Consider the following 15,195-nt stretch of genomic DNA (forward strand, 5'->3'; position numbering starts at 1 on the left):
CATCATTTGGTCTACCTGAGTTGCATTGAGTTTCTTTATCTTTAAAATGGAGGGGTGGTGTGATATGTGTATTCATTGTAGAATGGTGAATTTAATGTCAATCTATCTTGGAAGGTAATTTGCAGTTATGCTTTTTAAAAGTGTCTGAAATGTCTGTATTTTTTGTATTTGAAATTCCGTTTTTCTACATTTACCCAAGGGAAGTTAAAAAAAAAAACCAAAAAAACAAAGTCCCATATTTATAAAAACAATTCACAGCAACATTTTTTTAAATGATAGCAAACAGCTGGAAACAATGTAGAGTTCTATTAATTGAGGAATGATAAGCAAAGTATGGTAGATAAATATAATGGAATATTAAAAGAATCCAATATGAAGAATCAGAGAAGCATGAAAACATTTAATAGAATCATAAATTTTGAGAATTAGAAGGACATCCACAGTTTGGTAGTTGAACCCCTATATACCTCACTAAAATATATCTTACAGTTATCCTGCTTCTGAACACTTTCACTGAAGTGAAGCTGTCCATACTATCTTGAAATAACACAATCTATTTTTAGACATTTCTAATTGTTAGCATATTTTCCCTAATATCAAGCCATATTGCAACTAGTTGTTTACCTTCTTTGCAGCTTTACTCAATACTCTTGGTTCTAGCCAAACTCACCAAATTTAAACCTCTTCTGTGCAACATTCCTTTAAATACTTCAAGACAGTCTTTATGTTCTCCTAAGTCATTGTCATCATTGTCATTACCTTCTTCGCTTCCTCTTCCTCCTCTTGTCTTTTCGTTCCCTCTTTTTTCTCTCCTTCCTCCCCCTAATGACCTCCTAATGGTCTCCCTAACTCAAGTCTCTTCCTTCGCAAACCATTCTCTATACAACTAGATGCCAAATTAACATTCTTAAAACAGATCTGATCATATGACCATCCCCCCTCTCCACTAAAATATTTTCTGTAACTCCTTAACTAAAGGACAAATTATAGCTAACTCAGACTAACATTTAAAGCCCTTTACTCCCCCAATTTCAAGTTTTATTTCATATTACTCCAAATCATTGCAGTTTCCTGCATTAAGTACCACTCTGTATTGCTAGATGTTCCCTATATACAATGTCATATGTCCCACCTCATTGTTATAAGTAATCTCCCATATATAGTTTAAAAAATTCTCACTTGTTATCTCCTTTAAAGACAATTACTGGTGACATCTTACATGAGATCTTTCTTGATTTCTCTGGTTATTAGCATTCTATTTCCTTTGAAGATACTTTGTAATATTGTGCATACACTTCATATTTGCTCATTTGTGTACATGTTGTTTGTTATATCTCTCCAATGCATATAATCTTTCGTTGTATCGTGGATCCCATTGGTAGACTGATAAAAATGAAGATACCATCCTCAGAATAATGTTTAAATGCATGAAATAAAATACTAAGGGAAACCAATTCTGTTGAAATGTAATTATTTTTCATTTAAACTTATGATATGATGCATGTGGTTTAATGCATTGCATAATAAAATAATACATTAAAATATAGGCAAGTTAAGGTTAATTTTAAAAAATCAACTTGAAGATTGTTTTCACTTAACTTTTATAAGGATCTGAAGCTGTGGAGTGTGATCTTTGACAAGGCAGTGCATTTGTTAATTTGGATATCCAGTTATGTTTTATGTACTATTATATGAAAATATCTGATTTCTCTTTGTAACAAAGCTAGTGATAGTAGCTTTGTTTGTTTTGTGTTTTGTTTATATTCATGATTAAAGAGGATGCCAAATTTCAGTTAGAATTTAAGAAAAATAAAGATATAACTTTTCCCCTCTATATTAAAGACATGATTTTTAACCTCTATTTTGCATGGGCATCCACAGACCGTTTGGTGGGATAATAAGAAAGGGAGGGATCATGGACACCAAATTAAGAACCTCTCCTTTAGTGGAATGTAAAGTCCTTTTGGACAAGGACTATTTTTGCCTTTATATCTTCAGTTTGATAACTATGCTTTGCAAATTTAAATATTTGTTGAATTATAGTGAATTTTAGGTACCACAAATGGAAAGTGAGCTGAACCCACTGTTAAATAGGAAGAGAAGGAATAGATCACATTTTGGAAAATCTATAGTTCTTTCAGTCATCCGATGCTGCGCCATAGTACAAAAGACTTTTTAACTCTTAATGTTTTTGTAATAATGCTGCCTGATTTTAAATTATGGAAACTCTATAATTTCAGAAGAATCAGAATTGCAGATGATTCTGCAGCATTGCAGAAAATGGAAAGATGCACAAGGAGTGCATCTTCATTTTTAACTTGCATGCAAAAAACAGCATAATTTGCATTAGCCACAAAATAGGCATGACTATAAAAAGAGTTATAAAAGTCATGTAGATGGGCACCAACGAAGCTACCCAAGAATTCTCTTGGTGTCCAACACATATGAAAAGACCCAGAAAAATGCCCTGGTCATGTTGGGTTGATCCTTTATGGGAAATTTTTGGATCATTTTAGGCATGTTTGTCACAGAAAATAAATATGTTTTGATCTGCAGTAGTACTCAAATTGATGAGATCTCAGATCTGTCAAAGAACTTAGTTTCTCTGGTTTAAAGGTCTTTTTTATTATAGTGAACTATTTAGCTTCCTTAAGTTTATTTTATTTTAAATGATCAGTTTCTATGATGTTAATTTTAACTATCTTTAACTTGTATTAATTCTGAATCAAACAAGTTTTGAAGATTTTAAAACAAATATTCATTAAATACTAATAATATACAAAATGCTTTCTAAGTCTTAGATTAGATATACTATACAAAATGAATCCTGATAAAGAAAATTTTATTATGATTTAAAATATATTTGGCTACGTTATAAATTCCATATCCTAAATTATTCTTTTTTGTTTTGTCTTTATTAATACTCTTAAGGCCTATTTAACAACATTTATGGACAGAAATATCAGCAGAGCTAATTACAAAAAGATTTATTAGTTTTGAATTGTGATTTTTAAAAAATTTACATTTGCACGAGGAGGTATCCTTAGTTTATAACTTAAGCTAATTTAAATAAAACACTCAAACCATAATACTAATTCTAATTAGTCACTCAGTTTATCCTTGTTGATTGAATTAAGGTTAAAATTGGTGAAGTCTAGGAAAGCTATTCAAAATTCTGAACTAATTTTAAGTCAGGGTATAAAGTCTTTAAGGTTAAGTTTGCTGAAGATCAGAAAATCATCTAATAATAATTTTTTTTAAACTTTTTTGGAAGGGACCAATGTTTGTGAGTCAGTCAGTTGTACTTTTGTATGAAAAAGACCTTTTTTTTTAACTACTTCATTTCTTATTCACTTGTCTATTTATCTCTCTACAAATTTTCTTTGATTTTCTTTCTCTGTAAATGACATTGAATATTAAATATTTGAAATATAAAATGATGTTATATATAAACATCTTTATCTGGAAGGCTAATTAAGTTAAAATTATACGTGTGATAATATATGTAGTTTTGTGCCTATTTTAAACAAAGATTATAAAATTACTGTATGAAAGATTTTTATTTTTTAAGAACCTTATAAGTGACTATGCTTCTGGTACCAATCAAAGTTTAAAATGCTGAAACTTAGATAAATTTGAAAGATAAAGATTTTGATAAACTCTGAGAATTTAAAGTGGTCATTACTAGCTTGAGAAATTAAGTATCATCTTAGAAAAATTCTATCAAAGAAAATTCCTCATATGATTAATGTGCACTTATATGTAACACTTTAACCAGAAGACATCATGTTTGGATTTTACTTTTATTACTATGATCAGGGAGGATTACAGAGAGAGAAGAAAATGTTTAACTTTGACTTTAGTAGAACTGATTGTAAGAAATAGAGGTGCAGCAAAATTTGGCACATCATTTCACAATCTAATAGTGATATTTATTTTTTCATTATTGAAAAATGTTGATTTTGATGCATGTTCTTTATCCACAACCTAAAATAGATTATGCTTGATCTTTTCTGTTTTATAGAGTATCAGTACTAGGTAATATGCCTATATATTACCACAAAATATATATTTTGAACAACAAGATTGTAGGTTGTTTAAGCATTGTCTAGGTAAGCCTGTCTTACTTAGAACATCTCATAACATCACAAGAGTCAGAAATAATTTTTTCCATTCCATTTCTTGAATGTTTATCTGGACCTTAATGTTACTTAAAGAACTTTGGTTTTAATGTTTTTGAATGCATGTTCCTTTTGAATTTATAAAGGAAAATGTAAAAGAAAAATTGTTTCAGGATATTCTTTCTTACCTTATTCTAGTCTTTGTGATATTTATTCAGTACTAGGGCTTGATAATTTGTTAACAAGGCTTTTTTAACAGTTTGGACAGATGCACACACTGTTTTCAATCTTCACGGTTAATTATTCGATTTTGTATTTGATGCTAGAACACCCTGACTCCTAATCACTGCTCATTGTTGGCAGTCCATTATATTCTAACTGTTTGAGTGCTCCCATTGACCTTGAACTGACGTTATAAGCTGTGTCTAATCTTTTCAGTCTATATTTCTAATGCTTTTCTTTTTTTCCCTTTTGTCTGATCCTTGTTTAGCATCACAATGGGGCTGCCCCTGAGTCCAGCAGCTGACTCCGCCCGCTCTGCAAGACATGCCCTCTCACTCATTGCCACTGCCAGACCACCCGCCTTCATCACAACTATTGCCAAGGAGGTAAGAGGAGCTTTTGAGCAATCTCTAAGCTTCTCTCTTTAAAGGAATACTTTGATTTTTAACATTCAGTCCTTAAATGTTGACATTTAAACCTTATAGAATAATAACTTAAGTAATAAAGTTGAGAAATTAATATGGAATGAATAAATTCATTTTCACTAAAGGCTATTAATGTTCACAGGAGAAAAAATTAGCTGATTATTTTCTTTTGTGGACTTTTTTATTCTCAAAGCTAATGATTAAAACAGCAGCAGCAGCAGGAGAAGGAGCATTTCTTATTGGTTCTAGTTTCCTAGCATGAAGGTCAAGCCTTCTTAAATTCAAATAATCTAGATTATAATTTCCTTGTGGAAAAGATTTCTCATTTTTCATCTTTTTATCCCTTGAGAACCTAATATAATACCTTGTACTATATAGTTATATGCTCAAACATTATGTTAAATTGAAATACAACTTATTTACTAACTAATTCCTTATAATTAAGATGGAATTTTAAAATTAACTAGCTAACTATGACAGATGTGTGAAGAGAAATATAATTGAAGTTGCTAATTGTTTTTCTCTGCTGTAAGTCAAAAATGAAAAGTTGGCTATCAGTTGATCTCATCATTGGCTGTAGTGTAATGGGCTAATGCTACTACTAGTTGGAAATTCAAGTACAGAGCAGTAGATCTTTTCAATAAAGAAATGATAAGTTTTTTACAGAGGAGGTGGAAGGGAAGAAAAGGTAAGATTCAAAATACTACAAGTGGTTTTATTCTATCTCATAAGGCTAGCATATGCAGTCCTTTATATGCTAAGATGATGTTCCCAAGTAAGTTGTGTATTTTGAATTGTTTTTTATATTGTAGGGATAGATTTGTAAATACTTAATACCCTCAGATGCACCAACTTGTGAATTCATAGACTTTTGAACTCAAGTTCTATTCCCAGAGCCATCTCTATATGGAAAGTCTGTAAATATCTTTTGAATGAACAAATGAGCTAATGAACCTAAACACCCATGGTATAGTTTACTGGATTAGGTACAGTCAGTAAATTATCAGTCATCAAATATTTATTTAGCCCCTTCTGTATGCCAGAATTGTGTTAAATAATTTTAAAGATGCAAAAGATAGTCCTTACCCTCAAGGAGTTCACAGTCTGCGGAGGAAAACAATCTAGGACTGGGATTAAATTTGTGATTCCACTGGTATGAGGGAAATCCCAAATAAGGAAACTCCCTCTACTAATTCAAAAAAGTACCTTCTCTGTAGTTTAAAGAAGCAATTCAATATTCAACATAGTACTGAGAAGTTCTTCAGTCATATATTTATAAGTGTCAGAGGTGGAACTCACTGAGATCTTCTTGGCTTTGAGGATAGCTTCCTAACCACCACCTCATACAATCCTGCTGTTTATGTAATTCAAAGCCATCCCCCCCCCAAATGAATTTCCATGAATATCACAGAATATTAGAATTTCATTGTTGTTTATTGGTTTCAATCGTGTCCAACTTTTCATAACCCCCCCCCCCCCCTTGGGGTTTTCTTGCCAAAAATACTGAGGTGGTTTGTCACTTTCTTCTTTAAATCATTTTTACAGATGAGGAAATTGAAGCAAACAGGATTAATTGACTTACTCTTAGGGTCACTCAACTGGTACATGACTAACGCCAGATTTGAGCTCACAAAGATGAATCATCTTGACTCAAGGCCTAATACTCCATCTACTGTGCCACTGAGCTTTAGGCATACTCTAAAGATTATCTAGTCCATTCTCATCTTATAGATGAAGAAACTGAGATCCTGACCATCATATTTAGTCATTTAAATCTAGGCTAACAAAATGTTAATATGAACTTTTTTACATGTAAATATGACTAACAAATAAGTACTTCCCCCTACAGTTTTGTTTTTACCATTTATAATGTTATTTTTACATTTTAATAATTAAGGCCTTAACTACTCATTACTTAGTAATAATTAAAGCCTTAGGAGTGCTTTCTTCATAACAATACTATGAGTTAGGTAGGTTTTTGTAAAATCAAATCAACACACATTTGAGTGCCAACTTTGTGCCAAGCTGGGGATACAAAGCAATGCAAAAGATGGTCCTCAGAAAAGGAAACCGAGAGTTAGAAGCTTTGTGACTTATAAGTCCCTGTTCAAACCATATCCCAAATCTAAGTTTCCTATTTGCAGTTTCACTGAAGTTTCTGCTATACAGCACTGCCTGTAATTATTTTCCATGCATTCCTTCCCCCTCCAAAGTAAATTTTGGTGCATTCTGACCCAAATTCACCTATAGTTTCTTTGTGATTTTTAAACAACTAGTACTGATAAAAAAGCATGAGTTTATGCAATTTCTGTAAAACTCTGAAGGTGCTGAACTTGATAATCTTCCTGAACCCTGGAGAAGGTGGTGGCATTTCTTTTTCTTTGAATTATCTTTTTTTTTTTGTCCTCACTTGATTACCATATTATAAGCCATATAGGAAAAGGCATCAAAGAGGTAGATTCAACTTTTTATTTAAAAAGTTATTATATGTAGTAGAAAAATCACTGAATTTGAAATCAAAATAATGAGATTTGAATTCTGGCTTTGTAGCTACATAACTATGAATAAATCAGTTAATCTTTATGAATCTTACCTTATTCACCTTATTCAATCTTAACATTTGTACTATTATGCCAATACCCTATACCCTATGAGGGTTGTTGTTGATAAAATATTTTATACACCTTAAAGTACTATACAAAAGTGAACTGTTACTTTTCACTTAAATAAGATATTCTGATTAATATCACCATTATCTTCTAGATTATATTTAACCTTAATAGTACATATATTTGGCATGTCCTTAAAAAAATCTTCATTTGTAGCTAAAATCTAAGACAGATATACCATATACTCAATCCTCTTCTATGGAGATTAGTATTAGTATGTTCTGACATATGTCCATATAAGTTTTGCATTTGTAATGTACATTAATGTGATATAAGTGTATAACATTTCATAATTGTAATAATTCATGGAAGATTTTCTTACCTATCCATTCTCTTGGAAAATGTACACAGATATTAAAAATGAAAGTATTCCACATTGCCTGATGATTTAATCATTATTTCTGGAAGTTTTTGTATATTTGATTCTGTGTTGTCCTATAAATGGTAGATATAAAAAGTTGTCTTTTGTTAATATTGTTTAGTAAATCATAGAATTCTATGTATAGTCTGGAAGTTAGCAATTTTTATTGGGTGAATTTTAACATACTTCTTTCCCAAACCAAGAGGCAGCAAAATGGCATAGAAAGTTTTGAGTCAGGAAGACTTTAAAACCATATCTTATTAACTTTTTCTTGTACACTTACTAATTCTGGGACTCTGGACAAAGTACTTACCCTCATCTGCCTCAGTTTCCTCATTTGTAAAAGTGGAATAATAATAACATCTACCTACTACGGTTGTTATGAGAATAAAATGAGAAAATATTTTTAAGTGCTTTGCAAAAAAAAGTACTATATATGTTAGATGTTTTTTACTGATTTTTTTGTCAAAAGGTTTAATAATATATAAGCAAAAGCCTAGTATATAGAAATGGAAGATTGAATGAAAATTAACAGAGTGACCAATATAATATTATCTCATTCTTTTTGTAGGTACATAGACATACTGCTCTAGCAGCAAACACCCAGTCACAGCAGAATATCCATACTACAACTCTTGCTCGAGCTAAAGGGGAGATCCTGAGAGTCATTGAAATTCTTATTGAAAAAATGCCCACAGATGTTGTTGATCTACTTGTTGAGGTATATAGAGATAAGAGGCATTTTCCAGTTGATAAATGGTCTAGTATAAACATATAATTCTCAAGGAAAGAAGCCCAGGCTATGTATAGTTGTGTGAAACACTACTAATTAGAGAAATGCAAAATAAAAGCAGTACTGAGATTCTATCTCATAATCATAAAATTGGCACAGATGACAAAAGAAAAGGAAAAGGATAAATGTTACTATCATTTTTCCATAGGAAAACTGGTATATTGATAAACTATTGTGGGTCTGTTAATGGATCTAACCATTCTGGAAGGCAATTTGGAATCATATACAGAAAATTACTCAGTAGTGCATGACCTTTGACATATTGTTCCTATACTCAAAAGAGATCAAAGAAAGAGAAAAAAGTCTTATACGTACCAAAAATATTTTAGCAGCTGTGTGTGCATGTGTGTGTGTGTGTGTGTGTGTGTGTGTGTGTGTGTGTGTGTGTGATGGCCAGAACAAAACAAAAAACTGAAAACTAAGGGAATGCCCTTCAATTGGACAGTGATTAAATAAATTGATCACCCATGATTCTAGAAGACATTAATGCTTTCTGTGACAAAGAAAAGGGATTGATTTAAGGTAATGAGTGAAAGATTTAGATTTTTGTATGCAACCAATGAGGAAATTTGTTTTGAATGCTACTGATGTGGAATTTCCATTGAGATCAATGATATTATTAACTTTTACTTGTTTTAACTTTGTTATGAAAGACCTCTGATTGGCAAATGTAGCTTAAAGAAAAATATTTCAAAGATATTTTTAAAATTATAAGTATTAAAACTCAAAAATGGCAAAATTAGGGATTAAATGTGGGAAATAAAAAAGAAAATTAATTATTAAAAAGTAATGACAGTTGTGTGACTTTTTCTTCCAAAGGTTATGGACATTATAATGTATTGTCTTGAAGGATCTTTAGTTAAAAAGAAGGGACTTCAAGAATGTTTCCCAGCCATCTGCAGGTAAAGAAATTTTCAACAAAATTATAAAGCAAATTATATGTAATGTAATAGTTTTTTATACTTTGTGTTTATTTTATTAGTCTAGCCCAATTAGAAATTAGGACATAAAACATTAAATATATTTCTAATTAAAATTTTGGATTAAAAAAATAGAGGAGATAAGTTGTATCTGTTGATTGGGTCTATCAGGCCTATATTCTGATATTTGTTCTTCAGGAGCTAGAAAGAAATATTCCTAAAAAAAGAAGTAGTGTCAATCTGTTTTTTAAAAGTATTTGCTAATTATATTCCTACTAAAATAAAAAATTCTCTTCTATAAGTGATCTTTAATCTCCACCTCATTTTTCACCAGTGAATTTTACATGTGAAATGCCACGCAATATTCAGTGCCAAGAGCAAAACTTGTATTTTAATTCCATCATATTTAGGATTATTTGTGTTGGAAAACATTTATATTTTCATTGAAGATTTATGTTGAATACATTAAATATACCTATAATAACTATGTATATATTTATTTCCATAAACACATTCATCTGAAGGAAATTTCCCAATTTATAAAAGGGAACCTTTTAAAGTTATCTTTAGATCCATTTATGAAACAATAGCCTATCCAACTAGAGATTTTCAATAGAAAAAGCACTAAGCTAAACAAGAGTAATTTAAAATCTCCCCAAATTGGCATTTAATATTAGTTGGACATATTTTGTTTTCTTTCTGTCCTAGATTGTGTCAGCCATATGGGTATATTTATTGTAGTTAATTTTCATGCCTAAACTCTTTACATGTTCCCTAATCTTTCTTTTTTCTGGCTGCTCACTCATGGTAGCCCTTTTAATTTGCTGTCCTGTCTGGTTTATCACAACAAAAAAGTTAAATGAGAAATATTTAAGAGGAGAAATGGCAGCTTTTCCTTCACATCTGCATGGATTTAATTTTGTACTATTTCAAAAATATTTCTCCTATTTTCTATATAATGGATAATACATAGGCATATTCAAATGTAAGAATATATTATATTCATGTGCTAATTTTTAAATGAGTAGCATAAACATTAAGTGATGAAGTTCAGAAAATAAGAACAACTTATATTTTTGCATTTATATGACTCACACACACGTGTGTATATATATATATATATATATATATATATATGTATGTATGTATGTATGTATGTATGTATATATGTATATTGTCGAAATTTTTTCCTGACAACACTCTTCTATAATTAGATAGTATATGGGTAGTAGTATTATGAATAGTAGTATATTACAAAAAATCAAACTGAATCTTTGAGAAGTTAGGGGACTTGATTAAGGTCACACAGCTAGTAAATGATGGAGCTTGAATTCAAAAGCTCTGTCTCCTGAGTCAGAGTCCAACACTTTCCATTATACTCTCCTACTTTCCCTAGGAGAACACTAATGATGGAAGAGTAAAAACAATTGAATGAATACGGTGTGTGTGTGTGATAGTCTGTATTAATATTAAATCTAAATGTATAAGCAACATAGAGAAAATAACTATGTAGCTGATTAGACATTCTCATATAGTATTTATTCTTTAAATCCTTCTGTATATTATGTTCTTTTTTCATGGCTAAAATGTTTTAGTTACATTTTATTATAGCTTTTTATTTACAAAACACATGCATGGGTAATTTTTTCAACATTGACCCTTGCAAAATCAAATTTTCCCTCCTTCTCTTTGTCCCCTCCCCTAGGTGGCAGATAATCCAATACATGTTAAATATGTTACAGTATATGTTAAATCCAATATATGGATATATATTTATACAGTTATCTTGCATTACAAGAAAAATCGGATCTAGAAAGGAAAAAAAAACCCAAGAAGGAAAACAAAAATGCAAGCTTAACAATAACAGAAAGAATAAAAATGCTATGTTGTGGTCCACACTCAGTTCCCATAGTCCTCTCTCTGGGTGTAGATGGCTTGCCTCATCACAGAACAATTGAAAATGATTTGAATCATCTCATTGTTGAAGAAATCCTTGTCCATCAGGATTGTGATCATCTTATGGTCGTCTTGTTGCCGTTTTCTGTTCATTTCACTCAGCAACTTGTCCTGGTTCTGCTCATTTCACTTAGCATCAGTTCATGTAAGTCTCTCCAGGTCTCTCTGAAATCATCCTGCTGGTCATCTCTTACAGAACAATAATATTCCATAACATGCATATACTACAATTTATTCAGCCATTCTCCAACTGATGGGCATCCATTCAGTTGGTGTTTCCAGTTTCTTGCCACTACAAAAAGGGCTGCCTCAAACATTTTTGCACATGTGGGTCCCTTTCCCTTGTTTAATATCTCCTTGGGATATAAGCCCAGTAGTAACACTGCTGGATCAAAGGGTATGCACATTTTGATAATTTTTGGGGCATAGTTCCAAATCTCTCTCCAGAATGGCTGGGTCCGTTCACAGTTTCACCAACAATATATCAGTGTCCCAGTTTTCCCACATCCTCTACCAACATTCATCATTATCTTTTCCTGTCATCTTAGCCAATCTGAGAGGCGTATAGTGATATCTCAGAGTTGTCTTAATTTGCTGATCAGTAGTGATTTGGAGCACCTTTTCATATGAATGGAAATAGTTTCAATTTCATATGAAAATTGTCTCTTCATATCTTTTGACCATTTATCAATTGGAGAACGGCTTGATTTCTTATAAATTTGAGTCAATTCTCTATATATCTTGAAAATGAGGCCTTTATCAGAACCTTTGAATGTAAAAATGTTTTCACATTTTATTGCTTCCCTTCTAATCTTGTTTGCATTAGTTTTGTTTGTATAAAAACTTTTAAACTTAATATAATCAAAATTATTTTGTGATCAATAATGATCTCTAATTCTTCTTTGGTCACAAATTCTTGTTCTTCTAATTTGTTATCTCATTCTTTATTTGTAGATCATGAGCCCATTTTGGCCTTATCTTGGTATATGGCGTTAAGTGTGGGTCAGTGCCTAGTTTCTGCCATACTTTCCAATTTTTCCAACAGTTTTTGTCAAATAGTGAATTCTTATCCCCAAAGCTAGGGTCTTTGGGTTTGTCAAACACTAGATCGCTATAGTTATTGACTATTTTCTCCCGTGAACTTAATCTAGTCCACTGATCAACTTCTCTATTTTTTAGCCAATACCAAATGGTTTTGATGACTACAGCTTTATAATAAAATTTTAGATCTGGTACAGCTACGCCACCTTCATTTGATTTTTTTTTTTCATTACTTCCTTTGAAATTCTTGACCTTTTGTTCTTCCATATGAATTATGTTGTTATTTTTTCTGGGTCAGTAAAATAGTTTCTTGAGAGTTTAATTGGGTATAGCATTAAATAAATAAATTAGTTATCATCTTTATTATATTCCCTCAACTTGTCTAAGAACTCTTCATATTTTTTCCTATTGTTTAGATCTGACTTTATTGGTGTGGAAAGTATTTTGTAGTTTTGCTTATATAGCTCCTGATTTTCCTTTGGCATATTTTATACTATCAACAGTTATTTTAAATGGAATCTCTCTTTGTATCTCTTGATGTTGGATTTTGTTAGTGATTTATAAAAATGCTGATGATTTATGTGGATTTATTTTGTATCCTGCAACTTTGCTAAAGTTGTGGATTATATCTAATAGCTTTTTAGTTGATCTTCTGGGGTTCTCTAAGTATATATCTTATGTTCTTTTAAAAGCTATTTCAATTGTCTGCATTTGTATCTTAGGCTGTCTTTCATAATGATAGATACTGGCATTATGTACTGTAATATATGTTGAAGGTCAATTATAAAGTGGAATGGTAATTTCATTTTCATTTCTTGTCACTTAAACCAGGGCTTCTTAAACTTTTTCCACTCATGGCCCTTTTTCATCCAAGAAATTTTTAGATGACCCAAGATATATAGATATATGAAATGGATATGCAAATCAAACATTTACTGATAATAAATCATAAGTTTATGACCCTCAAATTCTGTTGCAAGGCCTCATTTTGGACCTTTAAGAAGCTTGGCCTTCGACAATCATCTGAAAATAAATATACATTAAGTAGATATACTATATATTTGAAAATACTACATTTGATTAAAAATGTAGGGTATTTTTATTATTTTATATAAACTATTTTATCCTCAAGAATAGTTTCAGAGTTGAGCAATAAAATATTGTTGATTACTATGGAGAAAAATTTGTTTCTGTTTATTTAAGTCTGTTAATATATAACACAGATGTTCATGAGATCTTTTATAATTCAAAGTATCTTTTTATGTACAGAACTAAGGATTGCTTCTTAATCACAAGATCACTAAGACACTAGGCAACCATGATTTTGATGTTATTTTAAAATAAATTAAAAATAAATTTCTGCTAATAAAGGATGGAAAGATAAGAGTTAAAATATGTAGAAGAAAATACACAATGTGATATAAAAATAGCAAAGAGAAGAGGAATCAAGAAATATTTCATTCAGGAAGGGTGGCTATTTAGCTTGACTCTGAGGGATAAATATTTTTTTTTAAGAAAGGCTGATATAGTAGGAGAGTATAGTGAGTGATACTTCCAGCAGAAGAAATAGTGTCAGCATAAGAGAGAGGTTGAAAAATATGGATTAATGCTTTTAAATGGTCTTACTTATTTAAATGCTATGTAAGTGGACAAATTACTGTGTGTTTTGTTTTAAAAATAATTTTGGAGCTTTAAAATCACAATTCTGCCAAGATTTCCTTCATTCTTAACAATGTTGACAGTTATTTCTTAGTTTGTATGTGAAATTGCAGTGTTTTGTTTAAGAAAATTTTCCTTATGTGCTTGATGTTTTAAATTGTCATTTCCATGAGTTGAGTTAATTTCTAAGTGACTGTTACTGAATTTAGAATCTGGTCATAATGAACAAATCACTAATTTAATTCTATAGGTTACCCCACCCAACAAAAAAAAAAATCGATTTAATTCTTAACATAAAAGCAAGAAATTCAAGCACAAAGGAGAAGAAATAGTGCAAGAAAATTATTTTTACTTAATCATATTTCATATAAATTGTTAGAGATTATTTTGATCATTTTTTATTTGGACATGGAAACTGACAAGAGCATACAGGAATATCATTTCTAAGCCTTAAGCTTCTACCAATGAGCTCAAATCATTCAATCATATGCTTATAATTTAATAATAACATAATCAAATTTATTGTCATTTCCCCACTTTTAATAATATGGGTAAAACTGTTCTGTTCCAGGCCAATAAAATAATGGTTTTAGAACAGCAATTCTCAAAATGTTCTTCAAGCAACATTGAAACACCCAAAGTTAGTTATTTTAATGAATTTGTATTTTGTTAGTCAATTTTAATCATGATAATTTTAAAGGATTTTGTAAAGGTTCTGCCAAAATTTGGTTTAAATTAAAGACTTCTACTACTGTGGAAAAGTTTGAGAACCACTGTTTTAGAATAGCTTGGGGGGGGGGTCACATAATTGGACATCAGCATAATCCTGTTACCAAAAACAGCTTTTGCTTCTCTGTGGTAACACAAAATAGGAATGGCATGAATAATTGAAATCTGTAGATAACTCCAAAACAACACTGGCCAGGAGCTGTCACTTCCTTTCTCCATCAAATCTTATAACTGAGGCTCATGATAAAAACTAAAACTGACATGCTTGAGTTTTAGCACTTCTTATTTGTACTTCTTAG

At 30.9% G+C, this 15,195-nt stretch overlaps 1 protein-coding gene across 3 annotated transcripts in view; it reads left to right on the top strand.

Moving 5' to 3' along the window:
* WDR7 (WD repeat domain 7) overlaps nucleotides 1–15,195 on the top strand; it is a 472,816-nt gene that overhangs the window by 369,329 nt on the left and 88,292 nt on the right. For all 3 annotated transcript variants that reach the window (XM_074279428.1, XM_074279427.1, XM_074279429.1), the window contains 3 exons: nucleotides 4,612–4,729; nucleotides 8,370–8,519; nucleotides 9,411–9,493. In XM_074279428.1, coding sequence (XP_074135529.1) covers nucleotides 4,612–4,729; nucleotides 8,370–8,519; nucleotides 9,411–9,493 — 351 coding nt within the window. The remainder of the gene's footprint in view (nucleotides 1–4,611; nucleotides 4,730–8,369; nucleotides 8,520–9,410; nucleotides 9,494–15,195) is intronic.

The sequence above is a fragment of the Sminthopsis crassicaudata genome, chromosome 1 (genome assembly GCF_048593235.1).
Source record: "Sminthopsis crassicaudata isolate SCR6 chromosome 1, ASM4859323v1, whole genome shotgun sequence".
In the NCBI taxonomy this organism is placed as follows: domain Eukaryota; kingdom Metazoa; phylum Chordata; class Mammalia; order Dasyuromorphia; family Dasyuridae; genus Sminthopsis; species Sminthopsis crassicaudata.